At 36.6% G+C, this 27,785-nt stretch overlaps 1 protein-coding gene across 2 annotated transcripts in view; it reads left to right on the top strand.

The window, feature by feature from the left end:
• Positions 1 to 27,785, top strand: part of SKAP1 (src kinase associated phosphoprotein 1) — a 282,155-nt gene that overhangs the window by 17,568 nt on the left and 236,802 nt on the right. For both annotated transcript variants that reach the window (XM_082373185.1, XM_082373186.1), the window contains exon 2: positions 26,441 to 26,546. In XM_082373185.1, coding sequence (XP_082229311.1) covers positions 26,441 to 26,546 — 106 coding nt within the window. The remainder of the gene's footprint in view (positions 1 to 26,440; positions 26,547 to 27,785) is intronic.

Here is a 27,785-nt window from a genome sequence, read left to right on the forward strand (position 1 = left end):
TTTAACCCAGTCCCTCCCCCCTTCTTCTGGTAAAATGTGAAGATTATATCATATACCACTTTAAAAAATTAATAGACTAGATTTTAGCATAGCTTTAGATTTACAGAAAGATTGAGCGGGTAGTACAGAGAGTTCTCCTATTCCCCTTCCCCCCAGTTTCCTCCATTATTAACATTTCACATTACTATGATACATTTATTACAATTAATGAACCAATATTGATATGTTATTGACTAAGTCTGTAGTTTATTCCATTTTCCTTAGATTTTACCTAATGTCCTTTCTCTTTTCCAGGATCCTATCCAGGATACCTCATTTAATTTATTTCTTTAGACTCCTCTTCTCTGCAACTGTTTCTCAAACTTTCCTTGTTTTTGATGACCTTGAGAGTTTTGGAGAGTACTGGTCAAGTATACTGTAGAACACCCTATATTAGAATTTGTCTGATGTTTTTCTGATGATTAGACTAGGGCTACAGGTTTTTGGAAAGGAGATCACAGAAGTAAAGTGCCATTCTCATCAAATGTCAAGGGTACATACTATCAACATGATTTATGACTGTCGATGTTGACTTTGATCACCTGGCTGATATAGTTATTGTCAGGTTTCTCCACTGTCAAGTTACTCTTTATTTCCCCTTTCAATACTGTACTCTTCAGAAGGAAGTCTCCATGTGCAATCTACACTTAAGTGTTGGGAGTTATGCTCCTTCTTCTTTAAGGTGGAGTATCTCTATAAATTATTTGGAATTCTTCTGCACTGGAGATTTGTGTTTTCTCCCCCCATGTATTAATGTATTCAGTTACTTATTTATATCATTGTGGACTCATGAATACTTATACTTTGAGTTATAATCCAATGTTACCTAACTTTGTTGCTCAAATTGTTCTAGCTTTGGCCATTGGGCGCTCTTTTACTTGGCTCCTGGGCTCCTTTTGACATGCCCCATGAATTGTGTGTGTGTGTGTGTGTGTGTGTGTGTGTGTGTGTGTTTTGGGCACTTCCTTACTTTCTGGCACTACAAAATGCTCCAGGCTCATCTTGTATGTGTCCTGCCCCAGTCCTAAAATCAGCCATCTCTCAAAAAAGCGTTGGTTCCTTTTATTGAAGATTGGTATTAGAAATCAATATCTGGGTAGTAGGTGTGCTCATTGTCACTGGGATGTTGTTTCTTTTAGGGCTTCTTAGCTGACAAAGCAAAGAAATATATGTGTGCAAGGTAACCCCACATATAAATATATCTATAAGCAATTTCTATACATAACCATCTGTATCTATACAAAGTTAAACATGAGTTCTTATTGATGTCTTCAACTCTTAATTCATTTTAGACTCCTTACTATTCTTTTTTTAAATTGAGCTCACATTGTTTTATAACATTATATAAGTTTCATTTGTACAACATTATATTTCTACTTCTGTATACATTACAGTGTGCTCACCACCAAAAATTCAGTTTCTATCTGTCATGTACAGTTGACCCCCTTTTACCCATTTCACCGCCCCCCCTCCCCCCCGATAACCAATACTCTGTTCTCTGTATCTAGGTGCTTGTTCTTTTTGGTCTGTTTTGTTCATTTATTTTATTTGTTTGTTTTTTATATTTCACATATGAGTGAAATCATACAGTATTTGTCTTTCTCCCTCTGACTTATTTCACTTAGCATAATACCTTCAAGGTCCATCCATGTTGTCACAAATGGCAAGATTTCATCATTTTATAGCTGAATGGTAATATATTGTATTTATATATACCATCTCTTCCTTATCCATTCATGTACTGATGACTGTTTCCATATCTTAACTACTGTAAAAAAAATGCTGTGCTAAATATAGAGGTACATATATCTTTTTGAATTAGTGTGTTTGTATTCTTTGGATAAATACCCAGAAGTGGAACAGCTGGATCATATATTAGTTTAATTCTTAATTTTTTGAGTAATCTCCATACTGTTTTCCGTAGTGGCTGCACCAATTTACACTCCTACCAACAGTGCATGAGGGTTCCTTTTTCTCCACATCTCCTCCAGCACTTATTACTTCTTACCTTTTTGATAATAGTTATTCTAAGGGGTATGAGGTGATATCTCATTGTGGTGTTGATTTGCATTTCCCTAATAATGATGTTGAACATCTTTTCTTGTGTCTGTTGGCCATCTGTATGTCTTCTTTGGAAAAATGTCTATTCAGCTCTTCTCCTTAATATTCTTGCTGCTTGCTCCTATCTTTTCCACTCCAACACTAAGAAACTTGGCTCCCACCATTCATCATCCATTTATTGTTTGATTAGAGTATACATGTATAGCAGTATAAGAATTGATAACCCCTACACCCATTGGAAACAACTTTATTGACTAAGGTCCAGTATTCACGTGCAGTTCCTTTTGCCTTTGGTCTTATAGACTACCCATTTCCAGTGTTACTTAGGTCAGTACCTTTCCCCCATTTCTTCAGTGAGTTTAATTCATATATTTGTAATCAGTTAGATTATGTTGTTACAGTCTGCATTTTTTCCTGAGATTCCCCAACCTGCTAAATGATTTTTTGAAATTTGCATGCATTAAGGCTCATTCTTTGTGTTGTAAAGTCCTATAGGTTTTGATAATTACATAAAGCCATGTGTCAACCATTATTAAAGTATCATACAGTATAGTTTCACTGCCCTAAAAGCCTCCTGTGCTTTACCTATTCATCCCTCCCTGACTCCTCTTGAACCCCTGATCTTTTTATAGTGTTGCCTTTTCCAGAATGCTATGTAGTTGGAATCATACAGTATGTAGCCTCTTCAGATTGGCTTCTTCAACATAGTGATATGCATTTAAACTTCCCCCATGTTTTTTCATGGCTTGAGAGCTCATTTCTTCTTAGCACTGAATAGTATTCCACTGTTTGTATGTACCACAATTTATTTATCCACTCACCTACTGAAGGACACTTTGGTTGCTTCCAAAATTTTAGCAAGTATAAATAAAGCTGCTATAAACATTTATGTGCAGATTTTTGTGTGGACATAAGTTTTCAACTCAATTGGGTGAATACTCAGGAGTGTGATTGCTGGATCTTATGATAAGACTATGTTTAGCTTTGGAAGAGACCAAACCATCTTCCAAAGTGGCTATACCATTTCACATTCCCATCAGCAATTAATGAGAGTTCTGGTTGCTCTACATCCTTGCCAGCCATCGGTATCGTCAATTTTTAAAAATTTATCCATTCTAATAGTTACATAGTGATATTGCATTGTTGTTTTAATTTGCAATTCCCTAATGACATATGATGCTGTGTCTTTTCATATGCTTATTTATCATCTGTGTATCTTCTTTGGTGAGAAGGTACACAGATGACAAATGCACATCTTATGTCCATTTTAAAATTGGGTTGTTTGTTTTCTTATTGTTGAGTTTTAAGAGTTCTTTGAATATTTTGGATATAAGTCCTTTATTAGATATGTGTTTTGTAAAGATTTTCTACCAGTCTGTGGCTTGTCTTTTCATTCTCTTAGCGCTGTCTTTTGCGGAACAGAAGTTTTCCATTTTAATGAAGCCTAAATTATTTCTTTCATTCATCATGCTTTTGGTCTTGTAACTAAAAACTCATTGCCAAACCCAATGTCCACCTACATTTTCTCCTGTGTTATCTTATAAGGTTTTATAGTTTTGCATTTTACATTTAGGTCTATGATCCACTTTGAGTTAATTTTTGTGAAAAGTTAGAGCTGTGCCTTTTTTTTTTTTTTCATTTGGATATTTAGTTGTCACAGCACAATTTGTTAAAAAGACTATCCTCTCTCCACTGAATTGCCTTTACATCTTTGTCAAAGATCAGTTGACTGTGTTTGTGTGAGTCTATTTCTGTCTTCTCTGTTCTGTTCCATTGATCTGTGTCTGTTCTTCCAACAATACTACTCTATCTTGATCACTGTAGCATAGTAGTAAGTCTTTAAGTTGAGTAATGTCAATCCTTCAGCGTTCCTCCTTCTTTCTCCTCCTGTCATCCTCCCTCTACTCTTCCTCCTCCTCCTCCCCCCTTCCTCTTCCTTTTCTTCTTCTTCTTCTTCCTCTTCTTCTTCTCCTTCTCGTTCAGTATTGTGTTAAAAATATGCTGTGAGAATTTTTGAATTCCTTAAATTTTCTTCATGAATATTATTTTTAATTGGTTATATAATATTTCATTATATGATCTATGATATAACCAATAACCAGGGTTTAGTGGAAAAAATTCAGAACATTTGATATCTAATTTTTGTAAATGAAAATAAAAAGGTTTTTTTAGCACAGAATAAAAACTGAAAGAGTTAGGAGTTCCCTGGTGGTCCAGTGATTAGGACTCCATGCTTCCACTGCGGGGAGCACGGGTTCGATCCCTGGTCAGGGAATTAAGATCCCGCATGCTGCCTGGCATGGCCAAAAAACAAAAAACAAAAACCTGAAAGAGGATGGGATTGCAAATTTTGTTCCTTATATCAATTTATTTATTTTCCGATGTTTCTACAGTGAGTAACAATGCCTTTTTTATTAGGGGGAAAGGTAAATATGTTTGTGTTTGTTTTCTAAAGTGTGAGAAATATCTTTTCTTCCTTTTCTCCTCTCAATCTGATATCGGTAATTTGGGTTTTCTCTTTTTTCCTTTTATGAATCTTGATAAAACCTTTAGGGACTTATCAAATTTATTGGTCTTTTAAAAGAACCAACCAATGTTTTTTCAGCTCTCTATTTAATTGATTTCCATTCTTATCTTTATTATTTTCTTTTTCCTGCTTGGAGTTTAATTTGTTCTTCTTTTTCTAGTTTCTTAAGATGAAAACTTAGATCATTGATTTTAATCCTTTCTTCTTTTCTACCATAAGCATTTAAAGCTGTATGTTTCCCTTAAGTGTGAATTTAACTGCGTCCTACAAATTTGGATGTGTTGTATTTTATAGTCATTCAGTTTATTCAAAGAAGAGTATTTCCTCTTTGATTTATGTTACTTCGAATTGAGGCTTTTTAGATATCTCATTGTTATTGATTTCTAACTTATTTTATGGTCAGAGAACATACTCTAAGATTTTAGACTTTTGGTGTTTATAAGACTTATTTTATGGACTAGAATAAGGTATATCTTGGTGAACATTTCATATGCACTTTAAAAAAAGTGTATTCTGTAGTTGTTAGATGTAGCATTCTATGAATGTCAATTAGATCAAAGTTGTTGATACTATTGTTCAGGTCCTCTATCTCTTTGCTGATTATTTGTCTAGTTGTTCTATTAGTTTCTGAAACAGGGTAGTAAAATCCCCAACTATGATTGTAGATATGTCTTTTTCTTACTTTTGTTGCATTGGAATTAGCTTCAAGTATTTTGCAGCTATTTTATTATGTGCATACACTTTATAATTGTTCTATCTTCCTGATGACTTGGCCCTTTTATCATTATGAAATATCCCTCTTTATCTCTTGTAATACTCCATGTACTGAAGTCTACTTTGTCTTACATTAGTACACCCATTCCATCTTCCTTATGCTTACTCTTTGCATACTGTATAATTTCCATTCTTTTTTTTCAGCCTATCTGTGTCTTTATATTTAAAGTGTGTCTCTTAGAGATTACTTTGAACAATTATATGCCAATAAAATGGACAACCTAGAAGAAATGGACAAATTCCTAGAAATGTACAATCTCTCAAGACTGAATCAGGAAGAAATACAAAACATGAATTGAATCAGTAATTGAATCAGTATTTTAAAAACTCCCAAGAAACAAAATTCCAGGACTAGATGGCTTTACAGGTGAATTCTGCCAAACATTTAGAGAAGGGTTAACACCTATTCTTCCCAACTATTCCAAAAAAATTGCAGAGGAAGGAATGCTTCTGAACTCATTCTGTGAAGCCAGCATCACCCTGATACCAAAACCAGACAAAGATATAACAAAAAAAGAAAATTACAGGCCACTATCACTGATGAACATAGATGCAAAAAATCCTCAACAAAATATTAGCAAACCAAATCAATAATACATTAAAAGGATCATACACCATGATCAAGTGGGATTAATCCCAGGGATGCAAGGATGGTTCAATATCCGCAAATCAATCAGTGTGATACACCATATTAACAAATTGAAGAATAAAAATTGTATGATCATCATATGTTGCAGAAAAAGATTTTGACAAAATTCAACATCCATTTATTATAAAAACTCTCAGTAAAATGGGTATAGAGGGAATATACCTCAGCATAATAAAGGCCATGTGTGACAAGCCTACAGCTAACATCATACGGAATGACGAAAAGCTGAAAGTATTTCTTCTAAGGTCAGGAACAAGATAAGTATGCCCTTGAGGGTATTATGCTAAGTGAAATAAGTCAGACAGAGAAAGACAAATACTGTATGATTTCACTTATATGTGGAATCTTAAAAACAAAACAAATATGAACAAATATAACTAAACAGAAACAGAGTCATAGATACAGAGAACAAACAGGTGGTAGCCAGAGGGGAGGGTAGTGGGGAGGTAGGAGGAAAGAAATAGGTGAGGGAGATTAAGAGGTACAAACTTCCAGTTACAAAATAAATGAGTCACAGGTATGAAATGTACAGTTTGGAGAATATAGCCAATAATTATGTAATATCTTTGTATGCTGACAGATAACTAGACTTATCATGGTGATCATTTTGAGATGTATAGAAATTTTGAATCATTATGTTGTGTGACAGGAACTAACATAGTGTTGTAAGTCAATTATACTTCAAAAACAAATAAACAAACTCATAGAAAAAGAGATCAGATTTGCAATTGCCAAAGGTGGAGGGTGGAGGGAGGGGAAACTGGATGAAGGCAGTCAAAAGACACAGATCTCCAGTCATAAGATAAATAAGTACTAGGGATGTAATGTACAACATGATAAATATAATTAACACTGCTGTACAGTTTATATGAAAGTTGTTAAGAGAGTAAATCCTTAGATGTCTTATCACAAGGAAAAAATTTTTTATTTCTTTAATTTTGTGTCTATATGAGATGATAGGTATTCACTACTCTTACTGTGGTAATCATTTCATGGCATATGTAAGTCAAATCATTATGCTGTACATCTTAAACTTACATAGTGCTGTATGTCAATTATATCTCAATAAAACTGGAAGGAAAAAAGTGTCTCCTGTAGACAGCATATAATTGGGTCTTGCATTTTTATTCAGTTAGAAAAATCTCTGCTTTTTAATTGAAGTGTTTAATTCATTTACATCTAATATAACTATTGTTATGGATGGATTTAGGGTCTACCATTTAACTATCTGTTTTGCAATTGTCACATTTTTTTTATTACACTTGCTTTTACAAAAATTAATCAAATGCTTTTAGTATTCCATTTTTTTTAAAATTTATTTTATTTATGGCTGTGTTGGGTCTTTGTTTCTGTGCGAGGGCTTTCTCTAGTTGTGGCAAGCGGGGGCCACTCTTCATTGCGGTGCGCGGGCCTCTCACTGTCACGGCCTCTCCTGTTGCAGAGCACAGGCTCCAGACGCGCAGGCTCAGTAATTGTGGCCCACGGGCCCAGCTGCTCTGCAGCATGTGGGATCTTCCCAGACCAGGGCTCGAACCTGTGTCCCCTGCATTGACAGGCAGATTCTCAACCACTGCGCCACCCGGGAAGCCAGTATTCCATTTTAATTTCTCTATTTTAAAAAATTGTTCCTCCTTATTTTGTTTGTTAGGGTTGTTCCAGTGATTACAATATGTTCCTTAACTTATCACAGGCTACTCAGAGTTAATTTTATACCACTAAAGGGGGTTCATTTACTCCCCTTCCCCCATCCTCTGTTTTATTGCTGTCACATATTTTGCATGTACATATGTTATAAACTGTGCAATGCAGTGTTATAATCTGTACTTTAGATTGCCAGTTATCTTTTGAAGAAATTAAGAGAAAGAGGAAAAAAGTGATAATATTTTATATTTACCTACATATTTAGCATTTTGGTACCCCTGTAGATCTGAATTTCCCTTTGGTGTCAGTTCCCTTCAGCTTGATGAATTTCATTTAGTTTTTTTTTTTTAGAGCAGGTTTGTTAGCAAAAAGTTTTCTCAGTTTTTGTTTATCTGAAAAACGTCTTTATTTTGCCTGTACGTTTCGACAGCTATTGTCATTGGATATAGAATTCTGGGTTTACAGGTTTTTTTCCCTTTTTCTTTTCAGCACTTTAAATGTGTCATTCTAGTGTCTTCTGGCCTCCATTATTTTTGATGGAAAGTCAACTCTCATTCCTATCATTATTTTCTTATGGGTAATGGGTCGTTTTCTCTAGCTTCTTTGAAATTCTTCTCTTTATCTTAGGTTTTCAGCAGTTTGACTATAATTTTCCAATATTTAGTTTTCTTTATGTTTATCCTACTTGAGGTCCACTGAGCTTCTTGAATCTGTAAATTAATATTTTTCATCAAATTTGGGAAATTTTTGACGATTATTTCTTCTGGTACATTTTCTGTCCTATTCTGGTTTTAACCTTCTTCTGAGATTCCAAGTATATGTAAGTTGTGGCATTTGGTGTTTTCCCACAGCCCACTAAGCTTTTTGCCTAAGGGTGCTCCCTAGCCACTCCACCCTACATGGACTGGGAGTACCTTTAGATGAAAAGCTATATAAACACAAGTCTCACCCTGCAGTTCCTTTCTTTCAAGGATCAAATCCCTACCAATTTCTGCCTGCTTTTGGCTGCTGTTTGGTGCCCTAAAATAGTTGCTTTTTAATTTTTTGTCTAGTGTTGATAATTCTTATCTATGGGAAAGTCATTCCAACATAAGCTATTCTACTATTACCCAGAAAGCTACCGATTTTTAAAGCATTTGTTTTCTGGCTACCCTAGTGAATTCTTCCAATTTCTAAAAGTTTTCCAACTTCATAGTTTTAAGCTTATATGTCTTTGGTTATAATATCTGCGTGTAATGACTTTTTTTTCCTTCTAAGGCTTCTTTTTTTTTTTTTTCTTTTTTTTTTTAAATTATTTATTTATTTATTTATTTATTTATTTTTGGCTGTGTTGGGTCTTCGTTTCTGTGCGAGGGCTTCCTCTAGCTGCGGCAAGTGGGGGCCACTCTTCATCGCGGTGCGCAGGCCTCACTATCGTGGCCTTTCGTTGCGGAGCACAGGCTCCAGACGCGCAGGCTCAGCAGTTGTGGCTCACGGGCCCAGTTGCACTGCGGCATGTGGGATCCTCCCAGACCAGGGCTCGAACCCGTGTTCCCTGCACTAGCAGGCAGACTCTCAACCACTGCGCCACCGGGGAAGCCCTAAGGCTTCTTTTTGTCTACAACCTCCAGAACAATGTTATTTGACAGTGGGAGTAGCTGGAAAAACAATCTTTAATAATAATGACTTTAGTTTTTCAGCCATAAATATGATGCTAGTTTGCGACATATATATTCCTTAGGTTAAGAAGGTATTCTTTTACTTCTATTTAATATAGTTTTGTCACAAATAGATAATAAATATCATCAGAGGTGGTTTTGTCATTTGCCAAGAGGTTTGTATAGACTTCTCTTTTAACCTATTAAATAAATATATAATACATCAATAATATTGAAACATCTTTATATTCCCAGGATAAACTATATTATTCTTTTAATATACTGCTAGGTGTGATCTACTAGTATTTTATTTAGGATTTTTGTATCTATATTAACTTTATTTTTAAATTTTATTTTAAAAATTTTTAAATTTTTAAGAACTTTTTATTTTATATTGGAGTATAGTTGGTTAACAATGCTGTGTTATTCCTGTCCTGCATAGTATAGGGAGATCAGCTTGGTGCTTTGTGACCACCTAGAAGGGTGGGATAGGGAGGGTGGGAGGGAGATGCAAGAGGGAGGGGGATATGAGAATATATGTATACATAAAGCTGATTCACTTTGTTATACAGCAACAACTAACACAACATTGTACAGCAATTATACTCCAATAAAGATGTTAAAAAAAACCCCAAAAAACCCCCCCAATGCTGTGTTAGTTTCAGGCGCACAGCAAAGTGACTCAGCCATACACACACATGCATCCATTCCCCTTCAAATTCTCTTCCCATCTAGGTCATCTCATAATACCAAGCAGAGTTCCCTATGCTACACAGTAGGTCCCCCTTTGGCCATCCATTTTAAACATAGCAGTGTGTACATGCCAATCCCAAACTCCCTAACTATCCCCGCCCCCCACCCTTCCCTCTATATTAACTTTAAACTGATTCCTTTTTGTGTTCTTTTAGAACTGTGGTTATGCTAGGTTATACCAAATGATTTGAGAAGTTTCTCATAATTTGAGAATTATGCTCTGGAATAATTTATATAGAACAAGAATTATTCATTACTTACAGGTTTGAAAAACATCTAAAAAACTATATTAATATGCACTTAAAAAAACATTTAGCAACCTTTTCTTCTTTTCCCCTGGTTATTAGCCTGTTCAGGATTCAGGTTTTCCATTTCTCAACTCAGTTTTAGAAATTTATATTTTTCTCAGAAACTTTCACGGAGATTTTCATATTTATTTGCATGGCACTTTATTTTGTTTACGTAGCACTTTGTTTTTGAAATAATCTTTTAAAGGGATAAAAATGATGCCCACTATCATAAAATTTAAATATGTATAAAAGCACAAAAAGGAAAATTAAAATAACTTGAAATCTCACCAACTTTATCAAATATTTCATTATCTTTAAAAAATTTTTGTGTTTGTTATTGCTTCTTTTTATTTTGCCTCATTTCTGTGTATTTGTGCGTTCTCTCCTTTTTCCTTGATTACATTTTCTGATGATATATCAATTTATTGGATTTCCCCCTCACTTCTGAAAAGTCCCAGTTCTTATACTTATTTAGCATTTATATATATATTTTTCTCACTATTTTTAAGTTCGGTGGTTTTGTAACCGCTAAGTTGTGCAATGGAACCCTTTTCAAAATTGAAATCTTATGTGAAATCCCAGTGTATAAATAGATAAAAGCCAAGGACTTGTGATTAAAGCAAAGGGGATGGTGAGCGGAAGGAAGGGAGTTTCCCAGAGTTTCACTCACTTGACCCCACCCCAACCCCAACTCCTTCTCTTTCTTATGAGACGCTTATGACTCCAGAGAGCACTGTTAGACAACCACTGTTCTGACTTATTAATTCTGCTTTTATCTTTATTGTTTCTTTTCTCCTGCTTTCCATAGGCTGGTTTATTGCTCTTTTCTGATTTTTTGAATTTGGTGCTTATTGTATTTCTTTTCATTCTTTTTTATTTAATATTGGAAATATTGAAGTCTATAAATCTGTCACTCTGTACAATGCTGGTCACATTTTATAATATTTTACACAGACTGTTTTCTCAGTAGGTGGTAATTATAGTTTTGTGTTTCCTTTTTGACCCACGATATATGTAGGAGTGTGTTTTCAGTGTCTAAGTGTGGAGAGATTTGTATACTCTTTTTAATATTAAGTTCTGGTTTTATTTTTTTGTGGTCATAAAATAAGATCTCTAATTTTGAGTTTTTAAGAAATTATTGGTTTTTTTGTAATCCAGTGTTTAATCAATTTTCATAAATTTGAGCATTTGAATGTGACTAGTCTGGACTGATGTGTGTTGTTAAGTATAAAATGCACACAGGGTTTTGAAGATATAATACAAGAACAGGTAAAGTAGCTCAGTAATTATTTTTGTGTTCATTACATATTGAAATCATAATATTTTTAATCTATTGAGTTAAGTAAGATAAATATCACTAAAATTATTTTCATCTCTTTTTGGGGTGCCTTTTGAAATCAGGCTACAGGAAAATTTTAAATTACATGTGTAGTTATTTTATTTCTATTGGCCATAACTGCCCTATATAATTATATATTTTTGTCCACTTGGTCTGTCAGAGACTAGTGACATTACAATAGCTTTTTCAGTAATTTCTACTTATATTTCTCACCGTTTTCACTGTATATATTTTAATACTATGCTATTTAGCACATAACAGGTAATTTCTATTGCGGATTGTACTTTATATAAAATAAAATGACTCAGTTGGCCTGTTTGAGCTCCACTTTGTTATGAATTACTGCTATTCTTGCTTTTTAAGAAAATTTGTTTAGGACATTTTGCACACGTCTCTTAACTTCAGTTTCACTTTGTTTCAGGTGAATATCTTTTAAATAGTAGTTAAGTTAATTGTATCTTTTGACATAGTCTGAAATACTTTGCTTTTTTTCCACTGGTTTCTGTTAACTTTTTTATTTTTATTTTTATTTTTTAATTTTTATTTATTTATTATTTATGGCTGTGTTGGGTCTTCGTTTCTGTGCGAGGGCTTTCTCCAGTTGTGGCAAGTGGGGCCACTCTTCATCGTGATGCGTGGGCCTCTCACTATCGCGGCCTCCCCTGTTGCGGAGCACAAGCTCCAGACGCGCAGGCTCAGTAATTGTGGCTCACGGGCCCAGCTGCTCTGCGGCATGTGGGATCTTCCCAGACCAGGGCTCGAACCCGTGTCCCCTGCATTGGCAGGCAGATTCTCAACCACTGCACCACCAGGGAAGCCCAACTTTTTAATTTTTTAATTGAGGTATAGTTGATTTACAATATTATATTAGCTTCAGGTGTACAATATAGTGATTCAAAATTTTTATACATTTTTCTCAATTTATACTTATTATAAAATATTGGCTGTATTCCCTGTGCAGTACAATATATCCTTATAGCTTGTTTTTAATAGGGGAGTCTAACTTTTCACAATTATTGTCATCAGTGATATATAATATTATTTTATGAGTTTTATCTTTTTTGCTACCTTTTTCTCTTTTTTCTATATATTATTATATTGAATATTTTTAAAATCTTTTGTTCTACTTTTATTACATTAGTGTTTGAAAAATCATAGTTAAACCCATTTGCTTTAATTATCATTGTCCAGGATGGAATAGTACCCATTAGCCCTATGTAAATAAGTAATTTAGTATGTTTTTCTTCTTCTCTATTCCTTTTCTAACTGCATTCAGATGCTTATTACGTTTTTTTTTACAAACGTCTTAATTAAGAATTACTTTTTAAAATAAGTTTTAAAGTATACTTAACCACAAGTATCTAGATTTAACTTATTTTGCTGTTTTGAATTTCATCACCACCTCTTTCTCTTGATCAGTGTGTCCTTGAAAAGATTTTCTTCAGGAAAGAATGTAGGTGGTAGAAATTCAGAGCCACAACTGTTTGATGTTTTGCTGGTCTCCTTCATGTTATATAACCAACATCTTGACTATGCTTAGAATTCTTGAGCACAGTATTTTTCCTTTAAAACACTGTAAAACTTTCATCTTCTAGTGCTTATTTTGTGGAGAGGCCATTTTGACTCTGTTATTTTGTAGACTACTTATTTTTTTCCATGTCAGTGCTTGAGGAATGTTTTCATTTTCCTTCAGTTTTGAAATTTCAGAAGGATATGTGTAGATGTTGTAATTTGTTCATTTATACATTCATTTATATTTTTTAACAGCTTCACTGAGATATAGTTCTTATGCCATACACCCTACCCATTTAAAGTGTACAATCCAATGGCTTTTAGTATAGTATTCACAGAGTTGTGCAATCATCACCAAGATAAATTTTAGAACATTTTCATCATCCCCAAAGAAAACTTGAACCCACTTAGCTTTCATTCTCCAATCTGCCTCCACCTCTCCCACAGCCCTAGGCATCTGCTAACCTACTTTCTGTTTCTATAGATTTTTGCCTATCCTGTATATTTCATGTAAATAGAATTATACAATATGTAGCCCTTGTGACTGGTTTCTTTTGTTTGGCGAAATAATGATTTCAGAGATTTATTTGTATTGTAGCATTTCATTTTTTATTGCTGAATAATATTCCATTGTATAGATATGCCACATTTTATTTATCTGTTCATCAGTCGATGGACATTTGGGTTTTGTCCACATATTGGCTATTAAGAATAATGCTGCTCAGAAGACCTAGATACACATTTCTCCAAAGAAGATATACAGATTGCCAACAAACACATGAAAGGATGCTCAACATCACTAATCATTAGAGAAATGCAAATCAAAACTACAATGAGGTATCACCTCACACCGGTCAGAATGGCCATTATCAAAAAATCTACAAACAAGAAATGCTGGAGAGGGTGTGGAGAAAAGGGAACCCTCTTGCACTGTTGGTGGGAATGGAAATTGTTACAGCCACTATGGAGAACAGTATGGAGGTTCCTTAAAAAACTAAAAATAGAACTACCATATGACCCAGCAATCCCACTACTGGGCATATACCCTGAGAAAACCATAATTCAAAAAGAGACATGTACCACAGTGTTCATCGCAGTACTATTTACAATAGCCAGGACATGAAAGCAAGCTAAGTGTCCATCAACAGATGAATGGATAAAGAAGATGTGGCACATATATACAATGGAATATTACTCAGCCATAAAAAGAAACAAAATTGAGTTATTTGTAATGAGGTGGATGGACCTAGAATCTGTCATACATAGTGAAGTAAGTCAGAAAGAGAAAAACAAATACCATATGCTAACACATATATATGGAATCTAAAAAAAAAAAAAACGGTTCTGATGAACCTAGGGGCAGGACAGGAATAAAGACGTAGATGTAGAGAATGGACTTGAGGACATAGGGAGGGGGAAGGGTAAGCTGGGACGAATTGAGAGAGTGGCATGGATATATATACACTACCAAGTGTAAAATAGATAGCTAGTGAGAAGCAGCTGCATGGCACAGGGAGATCAGCTCGGTGCTTTGTGACCACCTAGAGGGGTGGGATGGGGAGGGTGGGCGGGACATACAAGAGGGAGGGGATATGGGGATATATGTATACAAATAGCTGATTCACTTTGTTATACATCAGAAACTAACACAACATTGTAAAGCAATTATACTCCAATAAAGATGTTTAAAAAAATAATGCTGCTATGAACGTTTGTGTACAAGTTTTTGTTTGAACACCTGTTTTCATTTCTCTTGGGTAATATCTAGTAGTGGAATTGCTGGGTCACATGGTAACTCTCTGTTCAGCCTTTTGAGGAACTGCCAGACATTTACAAAATGGCGGCACCATTTTATATTCCCACTGGCAATGTATGAGGGTCCTAATTTCTCTCCATCTTCGCCAGCACTTGTTATTGTCCATCTTCTTAACTGTAGCCATCCTAGTGGTTGTAAAGTGGTACCTCATTGTGGTTCATTTTCCTGGTATCAACTGATGTTGAGCATCTTTTCATTTGTTTATTGGTCATTTGTATATCTTCCTTGGATAAATGTCTATTTAGATCCTCTGCTTGTTTTTTTTTTTTTTTTTAACATCTTTATTGAAGTATAATTGCTTTACAATGGTGTGTTAGTTTCTGCTTTATAACAAAGTGAATCAGTTATACATATACATATGTTCCCATATCTCTTCCCTCTTGCATCTCCCTCCCTCCCACCCTCCCTATCCCACCCCTCTAGGTGGTCACAAAGCACCGAGCTGATCTCCCTGTGCTATGCGGCTGCTTCCCACTAGCTATTTTACATTTGGTAGTGTATATATGTCCATGACACTCTCTCACCCTGTCACATCTCACCCCTGCCCCTCCCCATATCCTCAAGTCCATTCTCTAGTAGGTCTGTGTCTTTATTCCCATCTTGCCACTAGGTTCTTCATGACCTTTTTTTTTTTTTCCTTAGATTCCATATATATGTGTTAGCATACTGTATTTGTTTTTCTCTTTCTGACTTACTTCACTCTGTATGACAGACTCTAACTCCATCCACCTCATTACAAATACCTCCATTTCATTTCTTTTTATGGCTGAGTAATATTCCATTGTATATATGTGCCACATCTTCTTTATCCATTCATCCGATGATGGACACTTAGGTTGCTTCCATGTCCTGGCTATTGTAAATAGAGCTGCAATGAACATTTTGGTACATGACTCTTTTGGAATTATGGTTTTCTCAGGGTATATGCCCAGTAGTGGGATTGCTGGGTCATATGGTAGTTCTATTTTTAGTTTTTTAAGGAACCTCCATACTGTTCTCCATAATGGCTGTATCAATTTACATTCCCACCAACAGTGCAAGAGTGTTCCCTTTTCTCCACACCCTCTCCAGCATTTATTGTTTCTAGATTTTTTGATGATGGCCATTCTGACCGGTGTGAGATGATACCTCATTGTAGTTTTGATTTGCATTTCTCTAATGATTAATGATGTTGAGCATTCTTTCATGTGTCTGTTGGCCATCTGTATATCTTCTTTGGAGAAATGTCTGTTTAGGTCTTCTGCCCATTTTTGGATGGGGTTGTTTGTTTTTTTGTTATTGAGCTGCATGAGCTGCTTGTAAATCTTTGAGATTAATCCTTTGTCAGTTGCTTCATTTGCAAATATTTTCTCCCATTCTGAGGGTTGTCTTTTGGTCTTGTTTATGGTTTCCTTTGCTGTGCAAAAGCTTTTAAGTTTCATTAGGTCCCATTTGTTTATTTGTGTTTTTATTTCCATTTCTCTAGGAGCTGGGTCAAAAAGGATCTTTCTGTGATGTATGTCATAGAGTGTTCTGCCTATGTTTTCCTCTAAGAGTTTGATAGTGTCTGGCCTTACACTTAGGTCTTTAATCCATTTTGAGTTTATTTTTGTGTATGGTGTCAGGGAGTGTTCTAATTTCATACTTTTACATGTACCTGTCCAATTTTCCCAGCACCACTTATTGAAGAGGCTGTCTTTTCTCCACTGTATATGCTTGCCTCCTTTATCAAAGATAAGGTGACCATATGTGTGTGGGTTTATCTCTGGGCTTTCTATCCTGTTCCATTGATCTATATTTCTGTTTTTGTGCCAGTACCAAACTGTCTTGATTACTGTAGCTTTGTAATATAGTCTGAAGTCAGGGAGCCTGATTCCTCCAGCTCCATTTTTCTTTCTCAAGATTGCTTTGGCTATTCGGGGTCTTTTGTGTCTCCATACAAATTGTGAAATTTTTTGTTCTAGTTCTGTGAAAAATGCCAGTGGAAGTTTGATAGGGATTGCATTGAATCTGTAGATTGCTTTGGGTAGTAGAGTCATTTTCACAATGTTGATTCTTCCAATCCAAGAACATGGTATATCTCTCCATCTATTTGTATCATCTTTAATTTCTTTCATCAGTGTCCTATAATTTTCTGCATACAGGTCTTTTTTCTCCTTAGGTAGGTTTATTCCTAGATATTTTATTCTTTTTGTTGCAATGGTAAACGGGAGTGTTTTCTTAATTTCACTTTCAGATTTTTCATCATTAGTATATAGGAATGCAAGAGATTTCTGTGCATTAATTTTGTATCCTGCTACTTTACCAAATTCATTGATTAGCTCTAGTAGTTTTCTGGTGGCAGTTTTAGGATTCTCTATGTATAGTATCATGTCATCTGCAAACAGTGACAGCTTTACTTCTTCTTTTCCGATATGGATTCCTTTTATTTCTTTTTCTTCTCTGATTGCTGTGGCTAACACTTCCAAAACTATGTTGAATAACAGTGGTGAGAGTGGGCAACCTTGTCTTGTTCTTGATCTTAGTGGAAATGGTTTCAGTTTTTCACCATTGAGGACAATGTTGGCTGTGGGTTTGTCATATATGGCCTTTATTATGTTGAGGAAAGTTCCCTCTATGCCTACTTTCTGCAGGGCTTTTATCATAAATAGGTGTTGAATTTTGTCGAAAGCTTTCTCTGCATATATTGAGATGATCATATGGTTTTTCTCCTTCAATTTGTTAATATGATGTATCACGTTGATTGATTTGTGTATATTGAAGAATCCTTGCATTCCTGGAATAAACCCCACTTGATCATGGTGTATAATCCTTTTAATGTGCTGTTGGATTCTGTTTGCTAGTATTTTGTTGAGGTTTTTTGCATCTATGTTCATCAGTGATATTGGCCTGTAGTTTTCTTTCTTTGTGACATCTTTGTCTGGTTTTGGTATCAGGGTGATGGTGGCCTCGTAGAATGAGCTGGGGAGCGTTCCTCCCTCTGCAATATTTTGGAAGAGTTTGAGAAGGATAGGTGTTAGCTCTTCTCTAAATGTTTGATAGAATTCGCCTGTGAAGCCATCTGGTCCTGGGCTTTTGTTTGTTGGAAGATTTTTAATCACAGTTTCAATTTCAGTGCTTGTGATTGGTCTGTTCATATTTGCTATTTCTTCCTGGTTCAGTCTCGGTAGGTGTGCATTTCTAAGAATCTGTCCATTTCTTCCAGGTTGTCCATTTTATTGGCATAGAGTTGCTTGTAGTAATCTCTCATGATCGTTTGTATTTCTGCAGTGTCAGTGGTTACTTCTCCTTTTTCATTTCTAATTCTATTGATTTGAGTCTTCTCCCTTTTCTCTTGATGAGTCTGGCTAATGGTTTATCAATTTGGTTTATCTTCTCGAAGAACCAGCTTTTAGTTTCATTGATTTTTGCTATTGTTTCCTTCATTTCTTTTTCATTTATTTCTGATCTGATCTTTATGATTTCTTTCCTTCTGCTAGCTTTGGGGTTTTTTTGCTCTTCTTTCTCTAATTGCTTTAGGTGCAAGGTTAGGTTGTTTATTCGAGATGTTTCCTGTTTCTTGATGTAGGCTTGTATTGCTATAAACTTCCCTCTTAGCACTGCTTTTGCTGCGTCCCATAGGTTTTGGGTCGTCGTGTCTCCATTGTCACTTGTTTCTAGGTATTTTTTGATTTCCCCTTTGATTTCTTCAGTGATCACTTCGTTATTAAGTAGTGTATTGTGTAGCCTCCATGTGTTTGTATTTTTTACAGATCTTTTCCTGTAATTGATATCTAATCTCATAGCGTTGTGGTCGGAAAAGATACTTGATATGATTTCAATTTTCTTAAATTTACCAAGGCTTGATTTGTGACCCAAGATATGATCTATCCTGGAGAATGTCCCATGAGCACTTGAGAAAAGTGTGTATTCTGTTGCTTTTGGGTGGAATGTCCTATAAATATCAATTAAGTCCATCTTGTTTAATGTATCATTTAAAGCTTGTGTTTCCTTATTTATTTTCATTTTGGATGATCTGTCCATTGGTGAAAGTGGGGTGTTAAAGTCCCCTACTATGATTGCGTTACTGTCGATTTCCCCTTTTATGGCTGTTAGTATTTGCCTTATGTATTGAGGTGCTCCTATGTTGGGTGCATAAATATTTACAATTGTTATACCTTCCTTTTGGATCGATCCCTTGATCATTATATATTGTCCTTCTTTGTCTCTTGTAATAGTCTTTATTTTAAAGTCTATTTTGTCTGATATGAGAATTGCTACTCCAGCTTTCTTTTGATTTCCATTTGCATGGAATATCTTTTTCCATCCCCTCACTTTCAGTCTGTATGTGTCTCTAGGTCTGAAGTGGGTCTCTTGTAGACAGCATATATATGGGTCTTGTTTTTGTATCCATTCAGCCAGTGTGTATCTTTTGGTGGGAGCATTTAATCCATTTACATTTAAGGTAATTATTGATATGTATGTTCCTAGTCCCATTTTCTTAATTGTTTTGGGTTTGTTATTGTAGGTCTTTTCCTTCTCTTGTGTTTCTTGCCTAGAGAAGTTCCTTTAGCATTTGTTGTAAAGCTGGTTTGGTGGTGCTGAACTCTCTCAGCTTTTGCTTGTCTGTAAAGATTTTAATTTCTCCATCAAATCTGAATGAGATCCTTGCTGGGTAGAGTAGCCTTGGTTGTAGGTTTTTCTCCTTCATGACTTTAAGTATATCCTGCCACTCCCTTCTGGCTTGCAGAGTTTCTGCTGAAAGATCAGCTGTTAACCTTATGGGGATTCCCTTGTGTGTTATTTGTTGTTTTTCCCTTGCTGCTTTTAATATGTTTTCTTTATATTTAATTTTTGATAGTTTGATTAATATGTGTCTTGGCGTGTTTCTCCTTGGATTTATCCTGTATGGGACTCTCTGTGCTTCCAGGACTTGATTAACTATTTCCTTTCCCATATTAGGGAAGTTTTCAACTATAATCTCTTCAAATATTTTCTCAGTCCCTTTCTTTATCTCTTCTTCTTCTGGGACCCCTATAATTCGAATGTTGGTACGTTTAATGTTGTCCCAGAGGTCTCTGAGACTGTCCTCAGTTCTTTTCATTCTTTTTTCTTTATTCTGCTCTGCAGTAGTTATTTCCACTATTTTATCTTCCAGGTCACTTATCCGTTCTTCTGCCTCAGTTATTCTGCTATTGATCCCGTCTAGAGTATTTTTAATTTCATTTATTGTGTTTTTCATCGTTGCTTGGTTCCTCTTTAGTTCTTCTACATCCTTGTTAAATGTTTCTTGCATTTTGTCTATTCTATTTCCAAGATTTTGGATCATCTTTACTATCATTATTCTGAATTCTTTTTCAGGTAGACTGCCTATTTCCTCTTCATTTGTTAGGTCTGGTGTGTTTTGACCCTGCTCCTTCACCTGCTGTGTGTTTTTTTGTCTTCTCATTTTGCTTATCTTACTGTGTTTGGGGTCTCCTTTTCACAGGCTGCAGGTTCGTAGTTCCCGTTGTTTTTGGTATCTGTCCCCAGTGGCTAAGTTTGGTTCAGTGGGTTGTGTAGGCTTACTGGTGGAGGGGACTAGTGCCTATGTTCTGGTGGATGAGGTTGGATCTTGTCTTTCTGGTGGGCACGTCCACGTCAGGTGGTGTGTTTTGGGGTGTCTGTGGCCTTATTATGATTTTAGGCAGCCTCTCTGCTAACGGATGGGGCTGTGTTCCTGTCTTGCTAGTTGTTTGGCATAGGGTGTCCAGCACTGTAGCTTGCTGGTCGTTGAGTGAAGCTGGGTCTTGATGTTGAGATGGAGATCTCTGAGAGATTTTTGCCATTTGGTATTATGTGGAGCTGGGAGGTCTCTTGTGGACCAGTGTCCTGAAGTTCGCTCTCCCACCTCAGAGGCACAGCCCTGATGCCTGGCTGGAGCACCAAGAGCCTTTCATCCACACGGCTCAGAATAAAAGGGAGAAAAAAATAGAAAGAAAGAAAGAAAGAGGATAAATAAAATAAAATAAAGCTATTATAATAAAAAATAAGAAAAAAGTATTAAGAATAAATGTGTTCAGAAAAAATTTTTTTTTTAATTTTTAAAAATAGATTTATTAATTTTTTATAATAAAAAATAAGAAAAAATTAAGAAAAAAGTTTATTAAGAAAAAAATTTTTTTAATTTTTTAAAATAAAAAATATGAAAAAACTTATTAAAAATTTTTTTAATTTCTAAAAAATAGAAAATAAGGAAAAAATTATTAAGAAAACATTTATTAGGAAAAAAAATTTTTTTAAGTAAAAAAAAAACCAAAAAACGGGCGGACCTAACCCTAGGACTAATGGTGAAAGCAAAGCTATACCGACAAAATCTCACCCAGAAGCATACACATATACACTCACAAAAAAAGGAAAAGGGGAAAAATTAATATATCCTGCTCCCAATGTCCACCTCTTGAATTTGGGATGATTCGTTGTCTATTCAGTTATTCAACAGATGCAGGCACATCAAGTTGTTTGTGGAGCTTTAATCCGCTGCTTCTGAGGCTGCTGGGAGAGATTTCCCTTTCTCTTCTTTGTTCGTACAGCTCCCGGGGTTCAGCTTTGGATTTGGACCCGCCTCTGCTTGTAGGTCGCCTGAGGGCGTCTGTTCCCCGCCCCGACAGAACGGGGTTAAAGGAGCAGCTGCTTCGGGGGCTCTGGCTCACTCAGGCCGGGGGGGAAGGAGGGGCACGGATGCGGGACAAGCCTGTGGTGGCAGAGGCCGGCGTGACGTCACAGCAGCCTGAGGCGCACCGTGCGTTCTCCCAGGGAAGTTGTCCCTGGATCACGGGACCCTGGCAGTAGCGAGCTGCACCAGCTCCCGGGAGGGGCGGTGTGGAGAGTGACCTGTGCTCGCACACAGGCTTCTTGGTGGTGGCAGCAGCAGCCTTAGCGTCTCCTGCCCGTCTCTGGGGTCCGTGCTGATAGCCGCAGCTCGCGCCCGTCTCTGGAGTTCATTTAGGCGGCGCTCTGAATCCCCTCTCCTTGCGCGCCGCGAAACAAAGAGGCAAGAAAAAGTCTCTTGCCTCTTCGGCAGCTGCAGACTTTTTCTCGGGCTCCCTCCTGGCTAGCTGTGGTGCGCTAACCCCTTCAGGCTGTGTTCACGCTGCCAGCCCCAGTCCTCTCCCTGCGATCTGACTGAAGCCCGAGCCTCAGCTCCCAGCCCCCGCCCGCCCCGGCGGGTGAGCAGACAAGCCTCTCGGGCTGGTGAGTGCTGCTCGGCGCCGAGCCTCTGTGTGGGAATCTCTCCATTTTTCCCTCTGTGCCCCTGTTGCTGTGGAATCCGCACTGATAGCCGCGGCTCGCGCCCGTCTCTGGAGTTCATTTAGGCGGCGGTCTGAATGCCCTCTCCTTGTGCGCCGTGAAACAAAGAGGCAAGAAAAAGTCTCTTGCCTCTTCGGCAGCTGCAGACTTTTTCCCCGGACTCCTTCCCGGCTAGCACCGAAGCCCGAGCCTCAGCTCCCAGCCCCCGCCCGCCCCGGCGGCTGAGCAGACAAGCCTCTCAGGCTGGTGAGTGCTACTCAGCACCGATCCTCCGTGCGGGAATCTCTCCGCTTTGCCCTCCACACCCCTGTGGCTGCGCTCTCCTCCGTGGCTCCGAAGCTTCCCCCCTCTGCCACCCGCCGTCTCTGCCCATGAAGGGGCTTCCTAGTGTGTGGAAACCTTTCCTCCTTCACAGCTCCCTCCCACTGGTGCAGGTCCCGTCCCTATTCTTTTGTCTCTGTTATTTCTTTTTTCTTTTGCCCTACCCAAGTACGTGGGGATTTTCTTGCCTTTTGGGAGGTCTGACGTCTTCTGCCAGCGTTCAGTGGGTGTTCTGTAGGAGCAGTTCCACGTGTAGATGTATTTCTACTGTATCTGTGGGAAGGAAGGTGATCTCCGCATCTTACTCTTCCGCCATCTTGCCCCCCCCCCCCGCTTGTTTTAAGATTGGGTTATTTGTCTTTTTATTATTGAGTTGTAAGAGCTTTTTATATTTCTGCATATGTCTCCTATTTGCAAAATTTTTCTCACTTTCTTGATAGCACCCTTTGAACCACAATATTTTTTCATTTTTTTTTTAAGTCTTTATTGAATTTGTTACAATATTGCTTCTGTTTTATGTTTTGGTGTTTTGGCTGCGAGGCATATGGGATTTTAGTGCCCCAAGCAGGGATCGAATCCGCACCACCTGCATTGGAAGGTGAAGTCTTAACCACAGGACCACCAGAGAAATCCCCAATAGTTTTTCATTTTTGATGTCCAATTTTTTCTTTTGTTGCTTGTTCTTTTGGCATCATATCTAAGAAACTATTATCTAATCCAAGGTCACAAGGATTTATGCCTATTTTCTTCTAATAGTTTTAGCTTTTACTTTTTATTAACTCAAAATGTGATCCATTTTGAGTTAATTTTTGTATATTGTGTGAGGTACGTGTCCAACTTCATTTTTTTGCATGTGGATATTCAGTTGTTCCAGCACCATTTGTTGAAAAACTATTATTTTCCATTGAATCGTCTTCGCATCCTTATCAAAAATTTATTGACTATAAATGTGAGGGTTTACTTCTAAATTCCCAATTCTTTTCCTTTGACCTGTGTGTCTGTTTTTATGCCAGTATTGTATTGTCTTGATTACTGTTGCTTTGTAGTAAGTTTTGAAATCAGAAAATGTGAATCCTCCAAATTTGTTCTTCTTTTTCAAAATTGTTTTGGATATTCTGGGTCTCTTGGATTTCCAAATGAATCATAGGATTAGCTTGTCAATTTCTGCAAAAAAGCCAGCTGAGATTTTTATAGAGATTGAATTGAATCTTTAGATTAATATGGAAATATTCCCATATTAATAGCAGTAAGTCTCATATATGAACATGAGATTCTTCCCATTTATTAAGGCCTTTAATTTCTTTCAATAATATTTTGTAGTTTTCAGAGTTTAAGTTTTATACGTCTCTTGCTAAATTTATTCCTAAGTATTTAATTCTGTTTTATGTTATCCTAAATGGAAGTTTCCTAATTTAATTTTCATTTTTTCATTGCTACTATATAGAAATACAACTGATTTTTAAAAATATTTATTTATTTATTTATTGGCTGCACTGGGTCTTCATTGCAGCACCCGGGCTTCTCTATTTGTGGCGTGCGGTCTCCAGAGTGCGCAGGCTCTCTAGGTGTGGCTTGCAGGCTTAGTTGCCCTGCGGCATGTGGGATCTTAGTTCCCCAACCAGGGATCGAACCCGCGTCCCCTGCATTGGAAAGTGGATTCTTAACCACTGGACCACCAGGCAAGTCCCATTACAACTGATTTTTGTGTATTAATCTTGTATCCTGCAAACTTACTGAACTCATTTATTAGACCTAATAGTTTTTCAATGGATTCTGTAGGGTTTTCTATATACAGGATTATGTCATCTGCAAGTAGAGATAGTTTTACCTCTTCCTTTCTAATCTAGACTCTTTTAATTTCATTTCTTGCATAATTGCCCTGGCTAGCACCAGTACAATGTTAAGTATAAATGGTGAGAGGAGACAGCTTGTCTTGCTGCTGATCTTAGAAGCAGGGAGGAAGCATTCAGTCTTCCACTTGTTGACCTAAAACAATCAAACAACCACTTATTTTACCAGCAAAATGGGTTTATTTGGGAACAACGAAGACTTGCAATTCAGGACATGCAATCTATGGTGATCCACAGGCAAATCCAGGGAACAAAAGAGAGGAACTTTCTTTTATAGAGAAGAAGGAGTTGGGAGGGGCTATTATAAACCAAGAGTCCATTGGAGAAAACTGGGAGTTCAAAGTGTAATGGCTTTTCATTGGCTGAGTTGTGTAACAGTCTCTCATTGGCTGGGCTCTTGCAGGGCAAGGAGAAATTTTTCCTTCCTCCTTCTGGGTAGTAAAGTATCAACATTCTTCCTGTTGGAGATACAAAGGTACATCTCTTCCTATTGGGTCTGCAATTGACATCTATGGGTAGGGCGTGAGCGCTCCCTCTTCTGGTATCCTGACTTACTTAAAATGAGGATTCTATTTATTAATTTTCACACACCATTGTGATGTTAGTGGGTTTTTTGTAGATGGTCTTTATGAGGCTGAGGAAATTTCCTTCTATTCCTAGTTTGTTGAGTGTTTTTTTATCATGAAGGGCTGTTGAATTTTGTCAAATGCTTTTTCTGCATCTATTGAGATGATCACATGGTCTTTGTCCTTTATCCTATTAATATGGTATATTACATTAATTGATAGCATTTATTTTTTACCTTTTAATTAAACTTCTCATTTTTTCATTCTTTAGCCTTTAGAGGAACTTGGAGGAACCTATTAAATGACATATGCAATAGATGTGATGCAGGTCTTGGAAGTTGATGGTGGTCCTCAGTGAAATTTTTATTTCCAGAACTTCGTCAAAAGTACATCTTATACCCCATCAGAAGTTCTGGTAATGGCTATCTAGGATTTTTTTGTTTGGTGTTGTTGAGCGGTGTGAATGTAAAACAAAATTTTAAGTATGCTTATGTAACCCAACTGTATAAATTTATAACATTATCTTGATAGTATATATACTACAGTTTCATTTTTTGGAAGTGGAAAATTTTAACCATGTTATTTATATGCTTGTTAGGCATTATAATTCTTTTATGCATAATAAAGTGTATAGCTAGCATTTCTGGCAATTATAATCATTATCAGTGTATTTTGTCTTTGAAAATTTGTAAATGCCCCCCCAATTTCTTTCAAAATAACATCATTTGTTCCATATTATATATTTCTATCATGTATAGAAATAATATATAATTATGCTCACATAATTGCAGTTTCCTTCTCTTGGACACATTTTTTCTTTTCCATGTGGTTCCCTTCAATTGGTTGCATTGTCATTTTCATTAATGATGCATCTGCTAATTAATTTTTCTTCTTTGAATGCCTGCCCTTTTTGTTCTTGATTTTGCAGTTCAGCTCTATTTTAAATTTCAGTTCTATTTACTGGTATTTCTCTCTAGCTTCTATTGGCTTGTGACCTTCTATGACTTATTTGTAATGTTTACATGTTTATGAAACTGACAGTCCATCCTCTGCCATCGGTGATAATTAATATTTAAATGTTTCTGTAAGATGGTTTAGAAAATAGTTATTTCTTATGGTTAATATATGCATTAGCTTTCTAAATTCATAGCAAGGTCTTGGATTATCAGAAAATGTCATTTACAGGCATATATAAAGTTTTGTTTATTTTTTATTCTGGTGAAATATATGTAGCATAAAATTTACCATTTTAACCACTATTAAGTGTACAGTTCTGTGACATTAATTACATTCACCTCGTTCTGCAACTGTAAAGTTTTTAAAGAGAAAATAATACCCATTTCTTAGTCCTTCAGATTTTCCTCCTTCTCCCTTAGTACTTTTTCTTTTCCATTGATCAACTTTCCTTTTCTTTTAGATACTGAGGAGTTCCTGGGAGAAGTTTTGCAGAATGAGAACCTCAGTGCTGGTGCAAGGGACAACAGAGACCATATTCTACGGGGCTTGCAGCAAATCAAAGCTAGGTTTGTATAAACCGGTTCCATTATTCTTCTTCATAAGCTTTAAAACAATTTATAATCAGTAAAATCTACTTTAATTGTATATAAATTAGCAAAGTAAGACACACCTATCATAGTTCTTTATACTTGGTAGAGGCTTAATAAATGTGTACTGAATTGCATTGGAGGTAGGCAGGCATATTTAGGGTAGTTTAACCAAAATGGAAATATTTTGATAATTATGTATGTTAAAAAAATTATTCTTCTTTCAGCTTTGGATTGTTATGTTAGTCTTTATTGAACACTTTTGCAAAATGTGTGAAAAGCTAAATATTTATGCTTGTCCAAATTACTGAAAGGAAAGATGTTAAGCAGTATGAGATAATTTTCATTAGGATTTTTGGTCTTGATTTTATACCCACATCTCCTTTCCTAATAGAAAACTTAAACTGGACTTACCCAGTTGATTCTCTGAGCATAGTAGAATGTCTTAGTCTCAGACTGATTGGAATATCATGCTCATTAAGTTTTTGTTTTTTTTTAATTAAAAGCCCTGACCTAATTTGTACCTTTTAGAATGTGAGCACCTGACAGATGCATACACTTGCTTGATGGTGGAAGAAATAAAAATTTTCCTTTACAGTATATTTCACGACCACCTCTTGCTTGAAATGTGGTAACTGAACGAGAGTTGGGGATAAGAGAGTGTTACTTTACGTCCTTTCCAACTTGGAGGCAATGTGATTCAGAATGTTTGAACTGAGTACTCTTAGTAAAGGGAGAGCAACTGCAGGGATATGCCTGTGATTTGTGTTTTTTTTGTTTTTTTGGCTGCACCGTGTGGGATTTTAGTTCCCCGCGTTGGGAGCACGGAGTTTGTTTTTGTTGTTGTTGTTGTTGTTTTGTTTTTTTTTTTTGACTGTGTTGGGTCTTCATTGCCACACGCGAGCTTTCTCTAGCTGCAGCGAGCAGTGGCTACTCTTTGTTGCGGTGCGTGGGCTTCCCATTGAAGTGGCCTCTCCTGTTGCAGAGCACGGGCTCCAGACACATGGGCTTCAGTAGTTGTGGCTCCCGGGCTCTAGAGTGCAGGCACAGTAGTTGTGGCGCACAGGCTTAGTTGCTCCCCGGCATGTGGCATCTTCCTGGACCAGGGATCGAACCTGTGTCCCCTGCATGGGCAGGCAGATTCTTATCCCCTGCGCCACCAGGGAAGCCCGGGAGCACGGAGTCTTAACCACTGGAAAACCAGGAAAGTCCTTATAC

The sequence above is a fragment of the Balaenoptera borealis genome, assembly GCF_965194805.1.
Source record: "Balaenoptera borealis genome assembly, chromosome: 20".
Taxonomy (NCBI): domain Eukaryota; kingdom Metazoa; phylum Chordata; class Mammalia; order Artiodactyla; family Balaenopteridae; genus Balaenoptera; species Balaenoptera borealis.